The 25,673-nt window shown below is 40.9% G+C and overlaps 1 protein-coding gene across 6 annotated transcripts in view; it reads left to right on the plus strand.

The window, feature by feature from the left end:
• STXBP5 (syntaxin binding protein 5) overlaps nt 1–25,673 on the plus strand; it is a 179,190-nt gene that overhangs the window by 107,039 nt on the left and 46,478 nt on the right. For all 6 annotated transcript variants that reach the window (XM_048844300.2, XM_048844299.2, XM_048844302.2 and 3 more), the window contains 8 exons: nt 1,729–1,801; nt 4,080–4,227; nt 4,310–4,377; nt 7,160–7,200; nt 8,886–9,106; nt 10,102–10,280; nt 13,916–14,041; nt 16,812–16,963. In XM_048844300.2, the coding sequence (XP_048700257.1) occupies nt 1,729–1,801; nt 4,080–4,227; nt 4,310–4,377; nt 7,160–7,200; nt 8,886–9,106; nt 10,102–10,280; nt 13,916–14,041; nt 16,812–16,963 (1,008 nt within the window). The remainder of the gene's footprint in view (nt 1–1,728; nt 1,802–4,079; nt 4,228–4,309; nt 4,378–7,159; nt 7,201–8,885; nt 9,107–10,101; nt 10,281–13,915; nt 14,042–16,811; nt 16,964–25,673) is intronic.

Below are 25,673 nucleotides of genomic sequence, written 5' to 3' on the forward strand. Positions count from 1 at the left end.
TCTCCTTTTAAAAATAATACAATTTATTAAAATGTGCATGCATACAAGCATTTATAAAATACAATGCAAAGACAGTTATAAATAATATTATTAATGATTAGCACTTACCCAGGCCTTTTAATCTACAGTGATTGTGTAAATATTTACTAATTATTGTAACATTCCTGTGAGGTTGGTATGTAAGTTATCCATGTTTTACAGGCAGGCAACCTCCATCAGAGATTAAGTAGTTTACCCCAATTGACAGAGAGAGCACAGTGTTTCTTCTGGGATTAGAAATTGGTTTCTAGTACTATGTTCTGTGCTCAGGCCATTAGAATACATCTCTTTATTGTCTGTCAGAAATGCAGTGTGCCCATTGAAGAAATACCTTTTGGAGATCATTAGAATGTCAGTACATCTAATAGGTAAATTTTCAGTGTTGAAATGTTAGATATTATATCACATGCTCAGAATAGAGATCACTGTAAAAATGAGTTGTTGAAGCACGTCAGCAATATATTCAAACTGATGTTTTAAATGAAAGCATTACATTATTTTTGTGACTGTTCCGGGGCTTGCAATTGGAAAAAGAAATGAAATTTCATAAGGGAGAAAAGTTTGTGCACATCCCCACTCTAAGAAGTCACCTGCCATGTCTCAAGACCCAGAGTTGTTCAAAGCAGTAAAACCTTCAGTGTTTGTCCGTCATCCACAGATGTAAATGTTTTAAACTATGGTTACAAAAGACCCCTGTCACATATCCTTCTGTAGTGCCTCTATTTCCATTAGCTGGAGCAACCACTGAACTTGCTGGTTCATTTCTGTTTTCCTCATCTTGTTGTTTGTTTGTTAGTTAATTAATTAAATAAAAATAGCTGTTAGTATAGTTATTACTGGATGAGGATTTGGAGTTGTGGTAGGCTGATACTGAACTACTGTGAACTCTTAGCCATAAATTTGGGTATAGGTGTACCTCGGAAGTCCCAATGGTGGACATTGAGACACAGCAAGGTTCATTTAAGAGTACTTTTTGTACTAGCAATATATTTGTAGCAGACCAGTATTTTCAATGTCTTGGTGGTGGGACTTGCATCTTATTCACTCAGTCTTACCTGTAAACTTTTTGCCAAAGGCTGAAAGGATAGAGGTGCAGTTGACCAACCAGGAAGAACAAGATCTGTCCAAACAAGTATTGCACACTTACAATATTGTGGTTCAATTGCTCTCCACAGAAATCCTAGTTTGCAGGCATTCGTGGTTCAGGATGTCTGGCCTACTCCAGGTTAAAATTCTGGAATTGCCTTTTAATGCTCCAGATTCTGGTTCCACACTGGTGCTCCTTTCAGATGAACAGTCTTCAATTCCTTTTGTAAATTAGGTCACTTACTGTTTCTTAATCTCACACAGTGAAGATCCAAAGAATCAATTCCGTGAGGGGAAATAATGTTACTGTTAGTAACTGGCGTTCTCTGAAAATATTGCTTTTGCAGATCAAAACGCCTTCCTTTTCTCAGTGTTCTGAAATGGATTTAATTGAGAGGGAGAGGAAATGAAGATAGGTGGATGAGGTCTTTACAACCTCAATTTTGAACATACAGATTTGTGAATACCTGTGCATGCTCTAATGGTGTTACTGCTTATGGCTAGTAAAGTGTGTGGTACGCAATCTCCTGCAATGTGGACTGCTGAGACTATATGTTAGGAGAACTAAAATGACTAATATGTAACCTTTCTGTCTGTTTTTAGATTTTCAGGAACCATATGCTGTGGTAGTTCTTCTAGAAAAGGATTTAGTAGTTATAGACCTTGCACAAAACGGGTAAGAATCTAGGGTGTAATGCCGGGTATATGCAGTGTCTACTTAAAGGCTGGCCGCTGTGTATCCATTTGATGTCACCTATCAATGCTCCACTTGCAAATGAAAATAATTTTTAATGGCACTTACTGGAACTATGTTTGAGATTATTGCCTTACTAAAACTCCCAATGGACTCTTGACAAACAAATCCTTTTTAAAGAGCATCTAATTTTCTGTTCTACAGTTTGGTTTTAAGGACTAGATTTTATTTAAAAAATTTCTACTTCCATATTTTTATAATCACAAAGAACTTATGAGTATGACCTACTCTCTGGCAGGCAAGTGTAACATGGCATACATTTATAATTGAGTAATTATTGTTCTATTTCTGCCAAGTTTATTGTCTTCCAGCTAATAAGAGAGAACTTTTAGTGATTTCATTCATGCTAAGCCCATCTGGAGAAAGTTCTTTGATGCCCTGCACCTAGCAGCCAGTAGTCTGATAGAATGTTAGTATTTTGCTAAGATTGTAAACTCTTTGGACAAGGATTGCCTTTTTGTTCTGTTTTTGTATAATGTCTAGCAAACCAGAGTCCTGGTCCATCTATGTGCTATAGTAATACAAATAATTAATATTAATAGTTATCTTAAGTAGGGTTGCCAGCTTTCTACTCGCACAAAACTGAACACCCTTGCCCTGCCCCGCCCCTCCTCTGAGGCCTCACCCCCTGCTCACTCCATCCCTGCCTCCCTCTGTCACTCACTCTCCCCACCCTCACTCACTCGCTCATTTTCACCAGGTTGGCTCAGGGGGTTGGAGTGCGGAAGGGGATGAGGACTCCGGCTGGGGGTGCAGGCTCTGGGGTGGGGCCAGGGATGAGGGTTTTGGGGTGTAGGAGGGGGTTCCAAGCTGGGGGGTGGAGCCAAGAGGTTTGGAGTAGGGGAGGGGGCTCCAGACTGGCGGTGCAGGTTCTGGAGTGGGGCCAGAAATGAGGTGTTCAGAGTGTGTGAGGGGGCTCTGGGCTTGGGCTAGGGGTTTGGAGTGCGGGAGGAGGCTCTGGGCTGAGGCAGGGGGTTGGGTTGTTCGGGGGCAGTGAGGGCTCCAGTTGGGGCTGCAGACTCTGGGGTGGGCGTGAAGGGTTTGGGGTGTAGGATTGTGCTCCAGGTTGGGAACAAGTGGTTTGGAGGGCGGGAGGGTAGGGGGTTGAGGCACTGGAAGGGGTCAGGGGTACAGGCTCTCAGCAACCCTTACCTCAAGTAGCTCCTGGAAGCAGCCACATGTCCACCCCTTTGGCTCCTACATGGAGGTGCGGCCAGGCGGCTCTGCCCACTACCCCGTCCGCAGGCCGTCCCCGAAGTTCCCAATGGCCACAGTTCCTGGCCAGTGGGAGCTGCAAAGCTGGTGCTTGGGATGGGGGCAGCGCATGGAGCCCTCTGGCTGCCCCTACACTAGAAGCTGGAGGGAGGACAAGCCGCAACTTCCGGGAGCCATGCTGAGCCACGGCAGACAGGGAGCCTCCCTTAGCCCTGCTGTGCCACCAACCAGACTTTTAACGGCCCAGTCAGCAGTGCTGACTGGAGCCACCAGGTCACCTGGCAACCCTAATCTTAAAGTCAGCATCCTTAGTCCACATGTTGAAATAATTTTCTTTATTTAGGGGAATTGATTCGTGTGTGTCTATTTATTTAGAGAAATTGGGCAAAACCTGCTAGGTAATGAAGGGAGAGTGAGGCAGTCTAAGATACCTGACTGAAAAGAGAGCAAGATTTTAAAAAAGGAAAGTTGAGGCTTCATACCTACCTCCTGAAAGCATAGACCCAAGAGTCAGAAATCAACTTTTATCTGCGGAGCACAAGAACTAGAGCTCAGTAACTTACTTTTTCATTTCTTTTGCTACAGAACCATTAAGAAGTAGTCTCTACAGTGACAATTTAAAAAACTTACATTACAAGGATAATATCTTATCAACATCTTCATCAGCTGAGCGAGCAACCTTTGCAGAGTGCAGTAGCTGCATTTAATTGTTTTGCGCTATAGGCATATTTATTATTTGTTGTTTATGCATAATGCTACCCAGTGTGTGCTAAATACTTTTTAGACAGACAAGAAGGCATGGTTCCTGCCCTAAGAAGCGGACAATCCAATCTGCACTATTTCTTTAACTTACTTGGCAGATAGTAAAATTATACAAATATTTTTTAAGTAAATTGACAGGCTTCAGTGCTTCATGTGTATTCTTGATCAAATTGACCACTTCTCTTTTGTTGGATTAACATTTTTTCCCTTTTCTCCAATAAAGGTATCCTATATTTGAGAATCCCTATCCTTTGAATATACATGAATCTCCTGTTACCTGTTGTGAATATTTTGCTGATTGTCCTGTGGACCTCATTCCTGCACTTTATTCAGTTGGGGCTCGACAGAAACGTCAAGGTTACAGTAAAAAGGTAGGTATAGGGTGCATATACTTATTTGATAATGCCAGTGTAAAGTGTCATTTATTTCAATCTGTTATTATTAACCTTCTAGGAATGGCCTATCAGTGGAGGCAACTGGGGTTCGGTCACTCAGAGCTACCCAGAGATAATTATTACAGGGTAAGTGATAAGAGAGTATACTAACTTACTCAAAATAAGTAGAGTGCATTTTTATAGTTCATATTCACATAACCTATAGAAAACAAAATAATTTGTATGGGAGGGGTGAATAATTAATGGAATGTACAGAAAACTCATTATCTTAAAAACACCCTACAAGTAATAGCTTTTGAATAACACATTGAAAACATACGGTTAATATGTATCTATTACGTACACTGGGTGATGATATTCTGTCTGTGCAACCCTATCAAAGTGTTTGGAGTTAAAACAAAGTGAGGGCAACTATATGTTGAAAAAAGAAAAGGAGTACTTGTGGCACCTTAGAGACTAACCAATTTATTTGAGCATAAGCTTTCATGAGCTACAGCTCGCTTCATCGGATGCATAATGTGGAAACTGCAGAAGACATTATATACACAGAGACCATGAAACAATACCTCCTCCCACCCCACTCTCCTGCTGGTAATTGCTTATCTAAAGTGATCACTCTCCTTACAATGTGTATGATAATCAAGTTGGGCCATTTCCAGCACAAATCCAGGTTTTCTCACCCCCCCCCCCCAAACTCACTCTCCTGCTGGTAATAGCTTATCCAAAGTGACCACTCTCCCTACAATGTGCATGATAATCAAGGTGGGCCATTTCCAGCACAAATCCAGCAGAAGAGTGAGTTTGTGTGTGTTGGGGGGGGTGAGAACCTGGATTTGTGCTGGAAATGGCCCACCTTGATTTTCATACACATTGTAAGGAGAATGGTCACTTTAGATAAGCTATTACCAGCAGGAGAGTGAGTTTGTGTGGGTGTGGGGGGGGGGGGCGCGGAGGGTGAGAACCTGGATTTGTGCTGGAAATGGCCCAACTTGATTATCATACACATTGTAAGGAGAAAGAAAAGGAGTACTTGTGGCACCTTAGAGACTAACCAATTTATTTGAGCATGAGCTTTCGTGAGCTACAGCTCAGAGCTGTAGCTCACGAAAGCTCATGCTCAAATAAATTGGTTAGTCTCTAAGGTGCCACAAGTACTCCTTTTCTTTTTGCGAATACAGACTAACACGGCTGTTCCTCTGAAACCTGTCATTGTAAGGAGAGTGATCGCTTTAGATAAGCTATTACCAGCAAGAGAGTGGGGTGGGAGGAGGTATTGTTTCATGGTCTCTGTGTATATAATGTCTTCTGCAGTTTCCACAGTATGCATCCGATGAAGTAAGCTGTAGCTCACGAAAGCTTATGCTCAAATAAATTTGTTAGTCTCTAAGGTGCCACAAGTACTCCTTTTCTTTTTGCGAATACAGACTAACACGGCTGTTACTCTGAAACCTGTCTATATGTTGAAAAGAGAACCATAGCCTCATGCAAAAGCAGGATGGAAGCAGAGTCTTTGATACCAACTTGCTTTTGTGGGAGATTCTCATCTCATTGTCAGATAATTTGTAGCCAATTACTAAAATACCTGATATATTGTTGCATATTACATAATATTTCTAGAAACAACAGTTACTTATGCTCTTTGCAAAAAAAATACACTTTTTCTTCCTGGATTCCTTCATTGTACTTTCTTGTCTGTAGTATCCATCATTGTTACAATAACAGAATCATTGAATTGTAGGGTGGAAGATGCCACATGTCATCTAGTCCATCCCCTCATGCTAAGGCAGGACCAAGCATACATAGACCATCCCTGAGAAGTGTTTGTCTAACTTGATCTTAAAAACCTCCAACAGGGATTCCACAACCTCCCTAGCTAACCTGATCTCGTGCATAACTATTGTTATAATTATAACTATAATATTATAATTCCAGTCAGGAGGTGTATCCACTAGAATAAGCTGCCACCCTCAAATATATTGCATTCGCTTGTTGTCACTAATTCTTAGATATATTTTCCTTTGCTATTTACAACTCTTTGATAATGTTTAAACTATTTTAATTTACGTCATAGGCTTCCTTGAAACACTGCTTTTAAATATATGTTCATGTTTAGATAGCTGTTGAGTTCAGTAATCAAAGGATTACCAACCTGTCAGTCTTTTTCTTTTAAATGAGTCCCAACAACTCCACTCTAAAGGAGTAGCAGGAAAAACAGTCAAAAGGGATTCTGAAAGACCAGGCAGGACAGCATTGGAAGAACGTGAGCAGAACAAAACATTTATTATTGTATATTTCTTTAGCACCCAAACACACCAATCAGAATTAGGAACCCATTGAGCTAGGCATTGCACAGAAATTCAGAAGGATGCTGTCCCTGCTTAGAAGATCTGAGTCTGTGACTTTATGCAATGCTTCTGTAGAACATGCTGGTCCCAGCATATTAGAGAGACAAGGTGGGTGAGGTAATATGTTTTATTGGATCAACTTCCTGTTGCTGAAAAAGACAAGCTTTCGAGCTTGGTTCAGTAAAAGGTACTACTTCATCTACCGTGTCTCCCTATTAGTCTGTGATGGACATTTTCAGAGGGGCCTAAACAAATTAGATGCCTGTGCCTAATCCCTATTGAACTTGAATTGATTTGGGCACACAACTCTCTTAGAAAAATTCAGAACTCTTAAAATGTCTCCAGCTGTGTACCAGAAATTGAGGCACCTGAAATCACTAAGCACTTCTTTGCCATCGTACCTACTGGTAGTGCAACAGAGGCATAATGCTAATCAGAATATGATAGCTCTGTGGTTTATGCTAAATCATTAATGTAATCTAGTCTAAATCTTCCCTACTCATTGCTAACCCCCTTATTTTTTCCAAGAACATGTTTTTTAATGTTTTTTTTTTATTTCATAGGCATGCTGATGGGTCAATCAAGTTTTGGGATGCCTCTGCAAGTAAGTATTTTGAATAATTATCGTAACTTACTCAGACAGCCGAAGAGTTCCCTAAACTTGCATGCTTCTGCTGTATAATTGCTGGCAAGCTGTCCTCATGTTATCTGCTTCACACACTGTCAGTGCCTTATGTTAATCTTTGAATTGTAATAGACTTAACTTGGGTCTATTAATTTTTTTTTTAATAGTTTAGTGTTTGATTTTTACTCCCCAAAAGAAAACTAATTATTGGAGCAGGCTGGGAATGGGAAATTTGACATTCTTAAAACCTCTGTCTTATTTTCCTGGAGTTCTCCTCTATTGGCACATAGGTATAAGAGAGGAGAAGGGCAGGAAAACAGTGGAATTTTAGTGAGGCATCTCTATCTATATCAGGGGTCGGCAACCTTTGAGAAGTAGTGTGCCAAGTCTTCATTAATTTAAGGTTTCGCATGCCAGTAATAAATTTTACGTTTACAGGGCCCCCCGACGGAACCCCAGACTGGCAGCGGGCTGAGCAGTGCCGACGGCTGGGACCCCACTTGGCAGGGGCCGGCAGATGGAACCCCAGACCGGCAGCGGGCTGAGTGGCTCAGCCTGCTGCCGGTCTGGGGTTCTGTCTGCCGCCCGCGCTGCCAGTCTGGGGTCCTGGCTGCCGGCCCCGCTCATCCTGCTGCTGGCCTGGATGGACGGAAACCTGAGCCGGCAGCACGCTGAGTGGGGCCAGCAGAAGGGACTCTGGCTGGCAGGGGCTGGTGGACAGAACCCCAGACGAGCAGCATGGGCGGAAGATGAAACTCCAGACTGGCAGCGCACTGAGCTGCTCAGCCTGCTGCCAGTCTGGGGTTCTGTCCGCCTGCCCCTGCCAGCTGGGGTCCCGGCCGCCGGCCCCGTTCAGCCCACTGCCGGCCTGGGGTTCCATCCATCCAGGCCGGCAGCGGGCTGAGTGGGGCCGGTGGCCGGGACCCTGGCTGGCAGCAGAGTGCCACTAAAAATCAGCTCGTGTGCCGCTTTTGGCACGCGTACCGCAGGTTGCCGACCCCGATCTATATTTTGTTCTTTCTAATGCAAAAAGTAACAAGTGTATATTTATAAAATATAAGTTCATGATAAATAATAGCAGCTAGAAATAGTTGTTTCCCACAATTCTTGCTAGCAAAGCACAGAAATGAATTAAGTGCATCCATAAATGCATCCAAATAATTCAGTGGTCCTAAGGTTAGAAAGTAAACTATTTCTGATACAGTTTTGAATTAGAAGAGCATTGTTGACACTAGTATGCAAATAAGTACATACACACATTTAGGGTCATGTTGTGTCATTGGTATTCAAGCACAGCTCAAAAGGAAGTTGTTTATCCTTTATATGTTGTTAGGAGTACTACATTTTTTGCTGCATGGATATCCTGTTTTGTAACTCTTCCATCTTCACCTGATTTCTTTCTAGGAAAAATTAACTGATTTTAGCCGAGTTTAATGAAGTTCTAAGGGCTTTTTCCTTTTTAAATGTCTAAATGTGGATATATTTTCATGAAAGAACTGAGAATGTTAACACTGTGTAACCCTGCTTCTATGCATCCCTCTTGCTGAAAATTGTTTGGGAACCTTTGTAAAGGGAAAACGGCGACAAAAAGGAGAAATGAATTCGAGAAAGATATCTGTTTAAATTGAAAACTAACTTTGTTGTATATTCTTATTTATTCCTAGTAACACTGCAAGTACTTTACAAGCTTAAAACAGCTAAAGTATTTGAAAAATCACGAAGTAAGGATGACAGGCCAAACACAGATATAGTAGATGAAGATCCATATGCCATTCAGATCATCTCATGGTGTCCAGAAAGTAGGATGCTGTGCATAGCAGGAGTTTCTGCACATGTCATTATTTACAGGTTCAGCAAACAGGAAGTGACAACAGAAGTCATTCCGGTAATACTATCACTTTTTTAATTGTATGGATTTCGGCTGTAGTAGAAATATATTGATTTGGATTTTTATCATGATTCATCCTGTTGGTTAAATTTTCATAGGTAGGAGATCTTCAAAACTAGGAGCAGCTTCTTGCAAAAAAAAAAACTGAATAAAAGTTTTACTACCCTATTTATATCTTTCTATAGGAGTTGGATGTGTGTTGTTAATAGGCCCAATTCAGCAAACCACTAAAGCACCTGCTTAACTTTAACTTCATTGGCACTTAAGCATTCCTCTACCAGTTGCTAGTCAGGTTCTAGGTTAAAGGTTTTGGTTCTAATTTAAAAAGCAATTGATGGATCAAGCCCAAGCTGCATCAAAGGTCAAATTTCAATCCCTGAACCACTGCTTTGGGTGAGATCAGGAGACAAAGTATTCTCAAGGGGATCTGGCAATAGAACACTCGCCATTCAAACACCTCTTTTATTCCACTCTGAACCTCCCCCGTTCATAGGCCCTGACTTTTAAAGGTATTTAGGTGTTGCTGCAAGTTCAGTGTCACAATGCCTAGCTGATTTAGGAGCCTAAATCTGTTAGGGGATTTAGGCACCTAAGAGTCAAAATCCCATGGACTGTTAAGGGATTTTGGCTTCCAAGTACCTAAATCCCTTCTGAAAATGAGATTTAGGCAAATCAGTTAGGCATTATGACACTGAGTGCAGCAACACCTAAATATCTTTAAAAATCTGAGCCTTGGCCCTTATATATGTAGTATTTCATTTTTGTTCAGCAAAGAGCTGCAAAAAGTGATGATATTTTTGAACTGCTTTTCTGTACAAAAGCTGGCCTGACATACTGATTGTCCATTTGAGTTTTTATTAGCACTTTGCTTAATTCACATATACATTTCTGTGGCTTTCAAGAGGCAAATGTGGGAATCAAAGGAGAGTGGTTTTCATCAAGAAGAAAGATAGTGTATTTTATTGTTGCTTTTGCTTTGGTTTAATTTACAGATGCTTGAAGTACGGCTGTTGTATGAAATAAATGACATAGACTCTCCAGATGGTGAGCAAGCGCCACCGTTGCCAACTCCAGGCACAGGTTCCAATCCTCAGTCCATTGCCCCCCAGTCACATCCATCTACGAGCAGCAGCTCATCTGATGGGCTCCGTGATAATGTCCCATGTTTAAAGTAAGTGTAAGAACATGGAAAGTTTATGGTGCACTTTTGTTTATAATATTGTATCTTCTTCTTTTCATTGATCATAAACTTGATAAGACTATACTGACATAAGTGCTTGTGTGGATTCATATTGCGACAGAAAATCTATCATAGCCTTTGGACAATCCTATACTGACGAAGGCAACATTTTGCAAGCTTGTGAAAGTTGAGCCCCATTTCAGGAATCTGAAACCTATCAAGAGCACAAGAATACCCCACCCTCCATGCACATATGCACATATACAGAAACCTTGCCATCTGTTGTTTAAGAGTACCTATCGTAATTTTACATACCCTGTTCCTAGTTAGTCTTTAATGCCCCCTCAGTGGCCATGCTCCACACTTAAGGAAATGCTGATATAAATCATAATATACGTGCTCTCCTTTCTAAAATGTTTTGATGAGAAAATAGTTAAGTGTTGACACCGGTATCATGGTAGCTGATTTCACATCCATTGAAATGAATGGGGCTGTTCACACCACAGAATTGTTATCTAAGGCTCTCTGCAGCCTCAGGGAGACATGTCTACATTGGTTACACTTGGTTCATGTTTTTAAAATTTTTATTTGCAACCATACTAATTAGTTTAAACTGGATACAAATAAGTCTGAGACTCTGGAGAACAACTGAGACCTCTTTTTTGCACACACTCGCTCACGCACACACACCACATGCTCTTCAAGCCCCGCTAGGTGTTGTGACGCAAACTTTGGGAAACATTGGTCTGAAGGATGGAATAGATGACCTGTTCTAATGGAACTTTTCAGATCTGTTTTCTGACATTAGAAGTGATCATAGATGTATCATCTGTTCCATCGGTTAATTGTAAATACTGTAACAAACATGATTTTTTTATGCGAGTTCATTCGAGAGCATAGTGATTGTCTGTCTGGTTTCACCCGCATATGAACTTAAAGTAGCACTTGATCCTGCCAGAACAACAGATGCAGTCATATCTCCACAGCTATGATGGTCATACTCCTGACAAGACACCTTTCAAGATCCATTGTTCCTACCAATGCCTAGCATAACATGTGATGTTCCTCAGCTAGTGCACTGCATGCCCCAAGAACAAATATGGGACTGAAACCAGACAATCACTATTCTCTTGATTGAACTCACACACAAAAATAAGACAAAAACACCATATCACTTCTGGGTGAACACTTTTCACACAGCAATCGCTTTATATCTGACCTCTCAGTCCTCATCCTCAAAGGAAATCTGCACAAAAACTTCAATTGTTCTCTAAGGAAATCTGCACGACACCTTCAAAAGATGAGCCTGGAGCTTAAATTCATAACTTTGCTAGATATGAAAAATCATGGACTTGGTAAAGACACAGATTTATGGCTCATTACAAAAATCTATAACCCACTAACCCTCCCCCACAGCTGCCTTCCCCCCTCCTTTTCACTGCCATGACTTGAGAGGTGTTAACAGGCCACTTAAAATTATAGGGTTAGAAGGGACGGCAAGGGTCATCTAGTCTAACTCCCTGCCAAAATGCAGGATTTGTTGTGGCTAAACCATGCAAAACAGATGGCGATCAAGCCTCCTTTTGAAAACCTCCAGTGAAGCAGTTTCCACAACCTCCCCAGGCAGTCTGTTCCATTGTCCTACTATTCTTACAGTTAGGAAAATTTTTCTGAGATTTAATCGAAATATGCTATGCTGTAGCTTGAACCCATTGCCTCTTGTCCTGCTCTTTGTGGCAAGAGAGAACAACTTTTCTACGCTTCACCTTGAATTGTCCTTTGAAACGTGTTAACTACTTATGCTTATCTGTTCCACCTTCTATTTAGTTGTGACATTCTGAGTATATTTCCCAGACCTGAAGAGGAGCTCCGTGTAAGCTCACAAGCTTGTCTCTGTCACTGACAGAAGTTGGTCCAATAAAAGATATTGCCTCACTCACTTTGTCTCTCTAATACCAGCTACTGTTCACTTGAGGAATCAGGAGTGGAGTGAGGGTTCCCAATTTGTACCCTGCTAAAGGCAGTGTTGTTATGCCTCTAGATCACCATATTTAACCTGAGGACAATACCAATTAAAAATCCTCACTTGCAGATATAATATTTAGATTGGCATGTGCTTTAGCTGCCAAGTTGTAAAAGTAAACACGCCATCTTAGTTTGCGATCCTGGGTTAAATCCACAGCCTAAAAACTGATTCTGTGGACACACTTGTTTTCTATGTGTGGGAGCTCTTTCATGCCCTACCAGTATATTGAATTGCAGAATATAAAGCACTAACTTACATAATAAAATACTCCTATTGTATTTTTGGTTGAGCTGTGAGTACGAAGGTCTTGCACTCAACTCAGCAGCATTTCTGCTCTCTGTATGTAATACCATAACTTCTGAACACAGCATCCACTCCATTCCATAATTTCAGGGAATGTTCTTGGCAACAGTGAACTCTTTGGATCTTGGAGAAAATTGGAAAACTGAAAAGGGATACATGGGGGGGCACGTGGAGCACCTGTCCTCTGCCCCTGCCACAACTTCAGGCACCTCTGCAATTGTCTGTAAATCAAGCAACTGGTTGATGGCACTCATTAATGCCTTCCAGCAGAACAATAGCCCATCTCATCTCTGACTGTCCTCCCAATTAAGTTTAACTTGTTGCTAGCCTATCTCTAACTGAAAGAAGATAAGTAATAATGGGGAGTTGGAGGTGGTGCAAAGGAGGATTGGGGACATACACATAGCCTCTTGCACGGGAGGGAGAATAGGGACCGTGGAATGGGGAAAGAGGGGCAAGCAGAGAGGTCCTGCCATGGGAGGAAGACTGGAAGAGCCTTGAATGGGGGGAGGGAGGAAAGGAGGCACACACAACCCTGGTGTGGGGAAGATTGGGGACTCCAGGTATAGGGAAAGGGGGATGCACATAGAGCCTTTGTCATGGGGCGAGAATGGGAGACTCTGATATTGGGGGTGGGATATTCGGAGATCCTGGTATATGAGAAGGGGTATGCCTAGAACTCCTGGCAGGGAGATTGAGAAACCCTAAAGTGGGGGAGAAAAGAGAATGGAGGGTACACACAGAGCCTGTGACTTGTCGAGAAGTGGGGGATCCTTGAATGGGAGGGTATTCAAAACTTCTGGTGCTACCAATTCTCTATGGCCTTGTGGCCTTCTGTCATACCAGCAACCTTTGCCTGAAAGCCCCTTCCTACCTCAGTTAGTCATACATACACATCATATTCAGATCCCTCCTCAATATAAACTTTTTACATTAAAGCTTCAATTCCTAATTCTCCCCTCTTAGAAACACAGAATCCGTGACATGATTTCTCTACTAAAGCCACCATACGATACTAGTGCTGTTTACCCTTGTCCTGCACTTTCCCGTCCCTCAGTGTTTAGAATCATTACTCAGGTTGTTTTAAGTAGTAAATCTAAGTATCATCACAAATAATGGGAATTAAGGTGAATTAACTTTTGGTGCATTATTCTTATTTATATTGTGTGTATTCATTTGGTAGATTGCAATATTCAGTAATTCTCAGTTTCCCTGCCTTGTACAAGTTAATGAGATCCTATTGTATCGAAGTGGAGAGATGAATATAAAGACATTATACATTGTATTTATATTGCAGAATAAAAAGCTCTCCCCTCAAACAGTCTGCAGGCTACCACATTGAACTGGTTATTCAACTGGTATGGGTGAGTGGAGAACCTCCACAGCAGATAACCAGTTTGGCAGTGAACTCTGCCTATGGCCTGTAAGTATATTCTGTACTTTTTACTAGTTTTCTAATAAATTTCACTAGAGTGGCTGTCATCTAAAAAGTCAACATTTGTTTATACCGACTATGTAGGAATATTGGAGATGCCATCAGTTTTCCTCTATTCTGAAAGTAAATAGATGCAATACTTGTATATAAAATCATGAGTGGTGTGGAAAAAGTGAATAAGGAAAAGTTATTTACTTGTTCCCATTATATAAGCACTAGGGGCCACCAAATGAAATTAATGGGTAGCAGGTTTAAAACAAATAAAAGGAAGTTCTTCACTCAGCACACAGTCAACCTGTGGAACTCCTTCTTTGAGGAGGTTGTGAAGGCTAGGACTATAACAGGGTTTAAAAGAGAACTGGATACATTCATGGAGGTTAAGTCCATTAATGGCTATCAGCCACGATGGGTAAGGAATGGTGTCCCTAGCGTCCATTTGTCAGAGGGTGGAGATGGATGGCAGGAGAGAGATCACTAGATCATTACCCTGTTAAGTTCACTCCCTCTGGGGCACCTGGCATTGGCCACTATCGGTAGACAGGATACTGGGCTGGATGGACCTTTGGTCTGACCCAGTATTGCCTTTATGTTCTTATGTTCTATAGTAACAGGTGGTATCTTTTGGCACATATTGACTTTTTAATGGGAACCATGATAATTAGTCATTTAAAGTATGTTTATGAACCTGGATTTATAAACCGATACTGAATATCCTAAACTAATCTATTTGAATTTATTTAAAAAAAAAAACCACATAAAAACATTAAGATGCTTGTCTGGCTATGCTGAAAGGATGACAGGAGACATTAGATATGGGTTTAATCAGGTCGCAACTTTATTATTGACAGATGTCTGGGACTAACCCGGCAGATAAAATGTGTGCAGTTCACATGCAAAATTTATGTCCCTCCAGCAGATTCACTGCCGGGACCTTGCCAATTCCAGGGTGCGAGGGCCTTCCACAGCTACCCCCTATTTATCCAGATCCCTCCAGCAATTCCCTTGCTGGGACCTTACTGACCACGCCGCCTCGTAGGAGGGGGTTAAGGTGGACTATAATGATGGGGGGGTTTGGCTCCCTGCTGTACCAATCATCGGAGTCCCCAACTGCCCCCAGCTTGCTCAAGCACTTCTCCTTAATTCCTTTTCCGAGACATTTTTTCATTCTTTTGTGCCTTAATTTATGGAGTACCTGCACTGAACATCCGCTATACACTTAAATAAAGAGTTGCAACATTTGGCCTACCACCTGTCATGCTGTGCATGAACTGAGCCTACCTGAACCTGCTGCGAGGAAGGCGAAAAAACCCCCACTTCACCTGGCCAATATGGTGGTAAGGGAAAAATTCCTTCCCAGACCCCCTTAGTGTGGCGGCTCGCGTAATATCCACACCAGGTACAGCTAAACACCCAGCATATTTGTGACCTAATTAGGGAGGGTGGGTGGGTGCTGCCTAGCCTGTTCTGAGTAAAGGGAGGGAGGGGCAAGTCCCACTGACCTTTTCAAACACTACATTCCTATGTGGTGAGTCATTTACCACGCTGACTGCTCTTTCCAGCCGCTTTACATCTTCCCTCCTTCCCCAAGCCAGAAAGCATTGTCGCTTTCTCCTGGCCAACCAGACAAACTCCTCCCTGCTTAAGTGTAGGGTGGCGATTCTCTGAACAGAACTTGAACGTTATATGTAAAGTTTAAATGTTTTTAGTTACATGAACAGGAAATTTCAGATTTTTTTTGTGCACCAAAAATCTTAAAATGTACAGAGTTGTATGTGAGTTTGTGTGTAATAGATTTAAAAGAATCCTGTCCAGCTGCCTTGTTTTAGCTAAGAGCAAGTTATAAGTTCATTAAAATAGAGATTTCTAAAAGGAACTTCAGTAGACCTTTTCCTCATAGTAATGGTAGTTATTCTCACTAAAATAATAAAGTAAATGACCAAAAGGAATTGTATTGGCAGCATTAGAGAGAGTACATTTTGCATCCATTATAGTGAAGGGAACAGTGTCTCGGGGGTTGGAAGGGGGCTTCTTTGAGAGAATCTTTCATTAGGAAATTTGCCCAATTATTTGGCCTATGGTAATTATATCTATTTATATAACACCATAAATGTATATTGAACTTCCAAAAAAAAAAAAAAAAGGTATACAGGGAAATGTAAATTCTAGAGATGAAACTTAACTGTGGAAGAAAAGCATCTACTGTAAAAAAGTGTATTTTATAAAATGAGTTGTAGAAATTCTTTCTGATTTAAATTTGCTCATTTTGCAAATAAAATGATCGTTCTGCTAAATGCCAGCTCTACAAACCCCAGTTAGAATCTGGATATTACTAGAGATTCCTTTAGACTCAAATATCAGCAATTGTGTTGTTGATGAGCAAGTCATAATTAAATCCAGTTAATTGTCACATAGCTATCTATGTTGGCTCTGCAGAGTCAAACAGGAGTAAAAACCATTCAAATTCTCTCTTTGGTAAGTGAACTCTGTAGCTACAGGAAGCTGGTTTATTGAGGAGAAAGTACTATTTTTAGTCACTTTCTAGAGCAGTGAACTGCACTTTAAAATATTAGTTCACACAAGTATTTATTTTTTTAATCCTTTTTCAGGTTCATTCAAAAGATCCATTTAAAATAAAAAGTGTTTTTATAATTTTTTGTCAAGGACAGTACTACATACGAGAATAAAAACAATAGCAACATTTGACTTATTAGCAACTTTATTGGAGCCTTAATCTTTCCTCCTACTCTTCTTCTTCCAGAGTAGTTTTTGGCAATTGTAATGGTATTGCAATGGTTGATTACCTGCAGAAGACAGTGCTCTTGAACCTTGGCACCATTGAATTGTATGGCTCTAATGATCCCTATCGTAGGGAACCTCGATCTCCTCGCAAATCTCGGCAACCATCAGGAGGTAAGAATCGTTGGATGTTGCATTTCAACAACGGTATCTTTCTCCATAACTCATAGTTGGGCTGCCAGTCACCACTTTGAATATAAGCACATTAGCAACACAAAATGTATATTTTTATATGTATGTTACATGTCTGATCTTTGAGAATAATTAATGGAACATTGGTTTGTATTCGCATTCTCATACATGATGATTCTTCACAATTCAATATCTTGAATCAGAGGTATCTGAGAGGATCTATGCTAGATTCCTCCTGCATTTTTGTCCCATCCTCCCTGACTGACCCCAGATGTCATTTTTCTCTTGTTGTTAAGTTGTATTTGTGATATGAGACTAAGCTTTGTTGTAGACTTAGCTTTATGGTGGGGAAGTACTTGCTGTTTTTATTGTGATCAATCGTGTTTTTAATTTGTGTTAAAAGCACCTTAAGCAACAGCTAGACAAGCATTGTACACATTCATAGAAGTATAAATTAAATACAAAAGTTATAAGAACTTTAAAAGATCTTAATTAAATAACCAACATAGCTTTATAATTGTCAGAGTTTTGTAAATATGCCTAGATAATATCCTGCAATTTCCCTGTTCTGTCTGCTCTCCCCACCAATCTTCTCACACTTACGTATACCACTTTTCTCAGCATAGAAGGGACATCACAACTGGCTACCTTTGCTTCTGCTGCTATCAGTTTAAAATTTCTTATCACTAGGAATGTCCATAATTATCTGGCCTCATGGAATATTGTGCTCTTCTCAGAGGGCAAACCTCAGGGTATGAAATATAAATGGATATTTTAAATTTGTAAATCAAAACTTGTAAAATAGGTCGTGTCAAAAAATTAGGTGTGGAGGGGAGGAGTTGAAATCGCTATTCTGTTTTTCTTAAATTGCTGTGACCTTTGTTCAAATTCTTCATATAATTTCTGAAATAAAAACAGCTAATATTTTTGAAAAACAACTTTTTGTTCAGCTTAGTTACGTGGTGGATTTTTTTAAATGAAAAAATGTTATTTTGAAAATGATAAAGTGTGCATGAAAAAAATTGTTACCTCAAAATGGCCACTTTTCAGTGAAAAAGGAATTATTTGAAAAATTTCATCCAGTGATAGTTTTGGTTCAGATGAAATGAGCCAGGAGAAGATTCAAGCATCTTCTTCTTTTATCTCAAGTGTTTCACACTGTGGCAGGATCCCTGGGGTACAACCTGGAATTGTGGGATCGCTGTGCCCCCTTAATTCTCCGACCTAGGGTGTCTCACAAAACTATGCCAGTGATAAGTAACAAAACCCCTCCAGACGCTGTGATCACTCAGCCATCAGTATGTAGAGCCACACACCCAGCTAAATTGCATGAATAATCCCTGAGCCACTCATGAATTTTACAGAGAGAAGCACCAGCCAGTCACCCCAGCTCCCAGCCTTGAACCCCTGAAATATACTGTCTTACACTGCTCAAGGTTCATAGGAAAGTTGACATGCACCAGCCTTTGTAATCTGAGCTGAGATTCCCCAAGTACTTCAACCAAAAACACACTGTTTCAGGTAAAATACAATATAAAACAGATAATTAACTACAGAAAGACAGATTTTAAGTGATTATAATTAGCGGTCTTAGAGATCAAAGTTCGTTACCTTAGAATTTACACTAAGTTTCTATTTTTATTTCTAACTTTAACAGACTAAGCAAGATTTTAATCAAGCTGTCTCTCACCCTAACAGATGTTTACAGTTCCTCAGTACACAGACTGGACTCCCTTCCAGCCTGGGACTTATCTCCCTAGTTTTCAAGTCTTTGTCTTCCAGAGGATCTTACAGGTGTTGAGATGGATGGGGGAGGAGAAAGAGAGACAAGTGGTGCTGTTACGGTCCCCTTTTTATACTTTCTTCCAGCAGCTAGAAAAATCCTTGCTGTGACATGGGGGGGTCAGGCAGTCCCTATTGGTCACACAGTCCCCATTGTATACCTGCCTTCTCTGGGAAGACTCTGGGATAGTAGATTCTTCTTGATGAGCCTTTAATACCTGTCTGGACCATGATGGTTGCTTCTTTGTTGCAACTGAAAGCTGTGGGTGTTTCTCACAACATATAGGAAAACTTTATAACTTCACATACAGTGATAGTATATTCAATCTGATAGGATATTGAGGTTCAACAGATCAATACTTTTTAAATGATACCTCAGAAGGCATACTTTGTACAAAATCTATCATAATCCTATGATGGAGGTGAATGTGGGGGCTTCAGGTTGCTATCTTGAGGTACAGTGTCACATATGCACCATTCTTTTTTTAGATTTATAGATGCTGTAACTGAGGTAGGTATTTCTTGATAGTAAATCATTGGTTTGAGAAACATCAAAATAAATACAAAATGAAGTTAAGTAGTTGAACTGTGAACACACAACTAAGAAAAGCACCAATTGCTGCTTGTATTACCTACTGTATTATAAAGCATTTCAAAGATTTTTAGTCCTTTATTTTCCTTAATGGATAGATGTTTCATTTTAAAAGAACAGAAACTTCCCTCCTCACCTCCATGGGATATGATCAAAACAGGCAGTCTGATAGGCTTAATATTTTAGGTTCTTAGGGAAAAATGTTAGTAATCTTAAATACTGCTTTTATATAGTCAGATTACAAGTCACTCTAGGAGATGCTAGAAACTACTTGTTTAGTGCTCTTGGTCTTTGTCACTGTAACATCTTGCCAGCATGATTAACTGAACCGTTCTTTCACATCTGTGTACATGTTTATTAGCTGAAATATCCAGTACGGCTCATAAAGATAATGAAAAGAGAATCTTCACTTGTGTGAATCTTGACTTGTAGTGTGAATTCAGATATTTAGACTTTTTTTTTCTTCAGACTTTGTTGCACTTACTAACAGTTTGTCTGCCTGGCAAAAGCATTATATAATCCTGATTATTCAAGTTATTCAGTAGGTTTTTCTGTCTCAAACACACTATGTTTGTGTCTAGTCTTTCCTTTTTTCATTGCTTCATTAAGGTATGCTGACTATGGCTCCTTGTATGTGCGGCCTTTTTAACTTCTATTCAGAGTCTGTGAAAAAACTTCACACCTCTCATATAAGTCAGTCATTTAATGGCAATAAAATATTTTTGAACATCTGGATTTGATGTAAATAACTTGCTGTTCACACACCATGAATTTTTTGTTAGTCCATTTAAATAACTGTCCAGTTTTAGAAAGTGGTGGTGTAGCTGTGTCAGTCCCAGGATATTAGACACAAGGTGGATAAGTGTAATATCTTTTCTCACCAACAGAAGTTGGTCCATTAAAGGATATTACCTCACCCCCCTTATGTCTCTAGTTTTAGAAACTGATTTTGGCATGATTTGTTCAATCATATACGTGTACCATATCTTTTACTTGTGGCACCACTGAAATACATTTGGTTGAGGGCAGGATTCCCCAGATACAGGAACTGTGAAAGATCGTCATAAGACTGCCTCCTTAGGACTCCCTAATGAGCCCAAGCATGCGTGACTGGAGCTCACAGTACATCTAGGCAGGGCCATAGCACACAGCACTGCAGAGATGCAGGGCAGCACTATAGCACATAGGGCACCCCCAGGAGGCTGCCATGATTTAGACAGACCCACAGAACTGAATAAAATGTTAGACCTGCTCCAGCCCCCAGAATACTCCATAATCAAGTGGGTGCAAAGCAAGCATAAAACCCTTCCCCAGGGCAGCTTATTCTGTGCTGTAATTCAAAAAGGCGCAACACAGAATCTCATTCTTGTTTTTTATTTTATTTTTTAAAACGAGGGAGAGGAGAATAACGGATCACATAGAAGACTGTTTTGTCTTATGAGAAGAAAGAGATGTACTTTAATTAAACTTTTTAAAAACTTGTTTGCTTGCTAAATTAATCTCTAGCTTCCAGCTGTTGGTATGTATTTTTTTGCCGGGAGAGAGGAAACTGTTCGAGCAACCATGCAATTACCTAATCCTTTGTATCCACTAAGGCATGTGGATCTCTGATAAATAAATCCATGTGCCTTAGTACGGATAATTAATTGAAGCCAAATGTTTAATCTCTACTAATGCAGATTTTATAGAAGAATATTTTAAAGAATGAAAAAGGTTTCCTCCAAACACACCAATAACATATTTTTTGTTTTTTTATCTTTTGTGGTCATCTCTAAGACAGAAGCACAATGCATACCAGTATAGAGATTAAAACAACGAGGAATCCTTGTGGCACCTCAGAGACTAACAAATTTATTTGGGAATAAGCTTTCGTGGGCTAAAACCCACTTCATCTGATTCATCAGTATAGAGATTGTTACATTTAACTTAATCTCTTATTACTTGCAAAAAATTACACAGCAATAGTGTTTCATAATTGATAGTTTTATGTTTAAATAGAACTATCAAAGAAGTAAAATATCTTATAAGGTAGAGCTGTGTGAAATTATCAGAATTTTTTTTTATTTGCAGCATCCCTGACTCAAGTATAACCTGGTTTCAAAATGCAAAGTATTAACATGATCTTGTTTGAGCTTTGAAAGGAAGTGGTTTATTTGGAAAGTGGTTTTTGATGTGGAAATCTGATGTTTTTAAAAAATCTAAAAATTTAGTACTTGAAATGCATTTTTATGCCTAGCACATCTTCAGCAGCAGTAGTGTGCTCATAACTGACTTATGTTCTTCTTAGTAGTCTTGCTCTTACCCATCTCCCTTAAATAACCATTCATGTAAATTTACTGATACTATTGCTGCACGAAGAGAAACTGAAAATACCTTGCTATTCTCTGCAATGGGAGCACCAGTTTCAAAATTTATTTTAAAATCATGGCATCACAACAACACAGATGCGTGTACTTTGAGTATGTAGCCAAGAGGATTTCTGGCCTTTTATCTCATTTAAGCAAACTAGGTTCAGTCAGCATGATGCTCTTGTGACAGCAAAACATACTGCTATTATACGTTAAAGCTGTTTCTTCCAGAGTTGGTAGGGATGAGAACTGCTGACAGAGGGGAGAAATCCCTTGTATTTTCATCAACCTCTTCCATTATGTTCTGTCCAAATGAAGGAACAAAATGAGCTATAAAAGGAAGGAGCTATAGCTGCCCTACCTCACTATCAGCCTTATGTCTGTGGTGTTTCTTTATATGTGTGTATTTTTTGTAGAAAGAACATTGATGTACTATGTAAAATGTATCAGTTAATGAATTAACAAGATAAACATTTTTTGGAATATTTTAAAAAGTTGGTGAAAAGTCAAAAGGTCTTATGTCATATGGCCTAGCATATGTCAGCCTGCATTTAGATGACACTGCTTGCCAGATTTCACCCGCATCCATTATAAGCCTGGCTAAAGTCCATCCATTCTCCTACAAAACATCAGGTGAGTATGAGTTGTGGTCCACCATACTACTCAGCATTATCAGCATTACTGTCAGTGGTCCTATCAGGACTGACCTGGTGGTTAATCCCAGAAACAGTCAGAAGGGTCTTCTCGCCTCCGCCTCCCACAACTGCACTGATTATGGATGTGTCTGGAACAGGTTGGGGTGCCCACCTGAATCACCTCCAGATACATGGAATATAGTCTGAAAAAGATGTGTCCCTTCACAAAACGTGTCAGAGCTGCAAGTGATCAGGTTACCTTGCTGCCTGTACTACAGAATTCCACGCCGCAGTTCTTAACAGACAACACATTTGCAATATATTACAGTGGAGTCCACTGAATACGTGGATATTGACAACATCCAGTTAATAACAAGATTTTGCCAGGAACCAATACTGTCCCATTGACTTTAATGTAAATGGTATGTAGGCAACAGCATACCATTTATTGACAACATTTTTTGAGAAAAAAGGACCCAGCTCTACAGGCAGGTTTGTGAGACGGCAGCCAGGAAAGGAAATGTGGGGACATGCCTTCCCCAGCTGCAGTCCCATAAACCTGCTTGTGACCAGTACTCAGTCGCTCCCAGTGCTTCCTTCTGGAAGCATCCCTACAAACCTGGCTTTTCATTCAGGTACATAGAGCACCACCTTACCAGCAGTCTCTGTATGCCATCCACTTGTTCAGTTATGTTCAGTTTACTCACAGCCCACAGTAACCAGATTCCTGAAAGGGTTACTGCATACTTACTCATGCGTCCAAGAACCCTCCTACTTGGAATCTTAATATTGTCCTTGCAAACCTCATGGAGCCCCCTTTTCAAGCCACTTTCTGAATGCTGCTTACACGACCTCACTCTCAAGATGATACTCTTAGTCGCTATCACTTCAGCTGCAGGGTCAGTGAACTCCAGGCTCTTATTGTTGATACCCCTTTACCCAACATTGTACAGGCATAAGGTGGTATTGAGACTTCATCCTAAGTTTATCCCTTAAGGGGTTTTGGAATTTTATTTGAACCAGTTTATCTGTTTTCTCCCCTAAACCTCACTCTTGTGGAGCGAAACCACTCCACAATTTGGACATTGAAAGGGTCTTGTTAAATTACAAAGCTCTTCAGCCCGGCTTCTCATCTCTTTATTGCTGTCTTTGGTGTTTTGAAGAGTCAAGCTTTCCTCTGCCAGAGAATATCAAAGTGGACCACATAGTGCATATCATTCTGCTATGAAATGGCTGATAAACCTTTCCCTCCAAATTTCAAAGGTCACTCTGTTAGTAGACAAGCTGCTTCCTCTGCCTGCTTCTGGAACATTCCCATGTCTGAAATCCATAAGGAAGCTACCTAGAGTAATCCCCTGGCTTTTGTTAAGACCTATGCTCTTGACCTAGCTGCAAGACCAGATGCCAAGTTTGAAAAGGCAGTGTTAACATCACTGTAGTGAGGTAGAAACTCATAGTGCTTCTATAGTGCCCACCTATAAAAAGGGAAATAAGGACAACCCAGGGAATTACAGACCAGTCAGCTTAACTTCTGTACCTGGAAAGATAATGGGGCAAATAATTAAGCAATCAATTTGCAAACACCTAGAAGATAAGGTGATAAATAACAGTCAGCATGGATTTGTGAAGAACAAATCGTGTCAAACCAACCTGATAGCTTTCTTTGACAGGGTAACAAGACTTGTGGATGGGGGGGAGGGGAAGTGTAGATATGGTATATATTGACTTTAGTAAGGCTTTTGATACTGTCTTGCATGATCTTCTCATAAACAAACTATGGAAATACAACCTAGATAGAGCTATTATAAGGTGGGTGCATAACTGGTTGGAAAATCATTCCCGGAGAGTAGTTATCAGCGATTCACAGTCATGCTGGAAGGGCATAACGAGGGGGTCCAGCGGGGATCGGTTCTGGGTCCAGTTCTGGTCAATATCTTCGTCAATGATTTAAATAATGGCATAGAGAGTACACTTAAAGTTTGCAGACGATACCAAGCTGGGAGGGGTTTCAAGTGCTTTGGAGGATAAGATTAAAATTCAAAATGATCTGGACAAACTGGAGAAATAGTCTGAAGTAAATAGGATGCAATTCAATAAGGACAAATGCAAAGTACTCCACTTAGGAAGAGACAATCGGCTGCACACATACAAAATGGGAAATGACTGTCTTGGAAGTAGTATTGTGGAAAGAGATCTGGACGTCATAATGGATCACAAGCTAAATATGAGTCAACAGTGTAACTCTATTGCAAAAAAAGAAAACATAATTCTGGGATGTATTAGCAGGAGTATTGTAAGCAAGACATCAGAAGTAATTCTTCCGCTCTACTCCATGCTGATTAGACCTCAGCTGGAGTATTGAGTCCAGTTCTGGGCACCATATTTCAGGAAAGATGTGGACAAATTGGAGAAAGTCCAGAGAAGAGCAACAAAAACAATTAAAAGTCTAGAAAACACGACCTGTGAGCGAAGATTAAAAAAATTGGGTTTGTTTAGTCTGGAGAAGAGAAGGTTGAAAGGGGACATGATGATAGTTTTGTTAAAATTTTGTTACAAGAAGGAGGGAGAAAAATTGTTCTTAACCTCTGAGGATAGGACAAGAAGCAATGGGCTTAAATTGCAGCAAGGGCGGTGTAGCGGGGTAGTCACTCCACTCTGGCCCTGAAGGGAGTCTTTGGAGAGAGGGCTGCCTGGGGGAGCCAATAGTAAAAGCAGCCTTGGAGAGGGCTGTGGCTGGGAAGAGCTAGGCTGACTGGGGGAAGCAGCCACAGCTGGCCCTATAAAAGCGCTGTGAGCCAGGAGCTCAAAGGAGTCTCACCCTAGCCCTGGAGTGGGAAGGGCTAGCTGCCTGAGAGCAAGGTACCTTAAGCAGAGCAGTGCTGGGGAAGGGCAAAGGGAGCTGGGGAGCTCCAGCCTGGTAAACCCCCAGACTGCAGGCCCAGAAAGGTCCTGGGGCTGCAGAGGGGCAGCCGGGGAATAGGCAGAGGCAGCTGGTCCTAACCCCTTGCCGGTGATGAGTGGCCATTACACTGCAGTCTGCCCCAGTGAACGTGGGCTAGATGATGATGGGCAGTAGCCACTGAGGCAAGATGGGTTTAGAGGGTTGGGGGTTCCCCAGGAAGGAGATGCGTGGGGGTACTTCTGGGGCAGAACCCCAAGGGAAAGGGGGAACTGGAGTCTGGGAGGGACACTGGGCCAGCTGCAGGCGAGACACCGGCTTGCGGAGGGCACTCCAGGCTGGAAGAGCTAATTCCCAAGACTACCAGCAGGAGGCGCCACATCAGTGAGTCGTTGCCTCGCTACAGGCGGTTTAGGTTGGACATTAAGAAAAACCT

The sequence above is a fragment of the Caretta caretta genome, chromosome 3, assembly GCF_965140235.1.
Source record: "Caretta caretta isolate rCarCar2 chromosome 3, rCarCar1.hap1, whole genome shotgun sequence".
NCBI classification, from domain to species: domain Eukaryota; kingdom Metazoa; phylum Chordata; order Testudines; family Cheloniidae; genus Caretta; species Caretta caretta.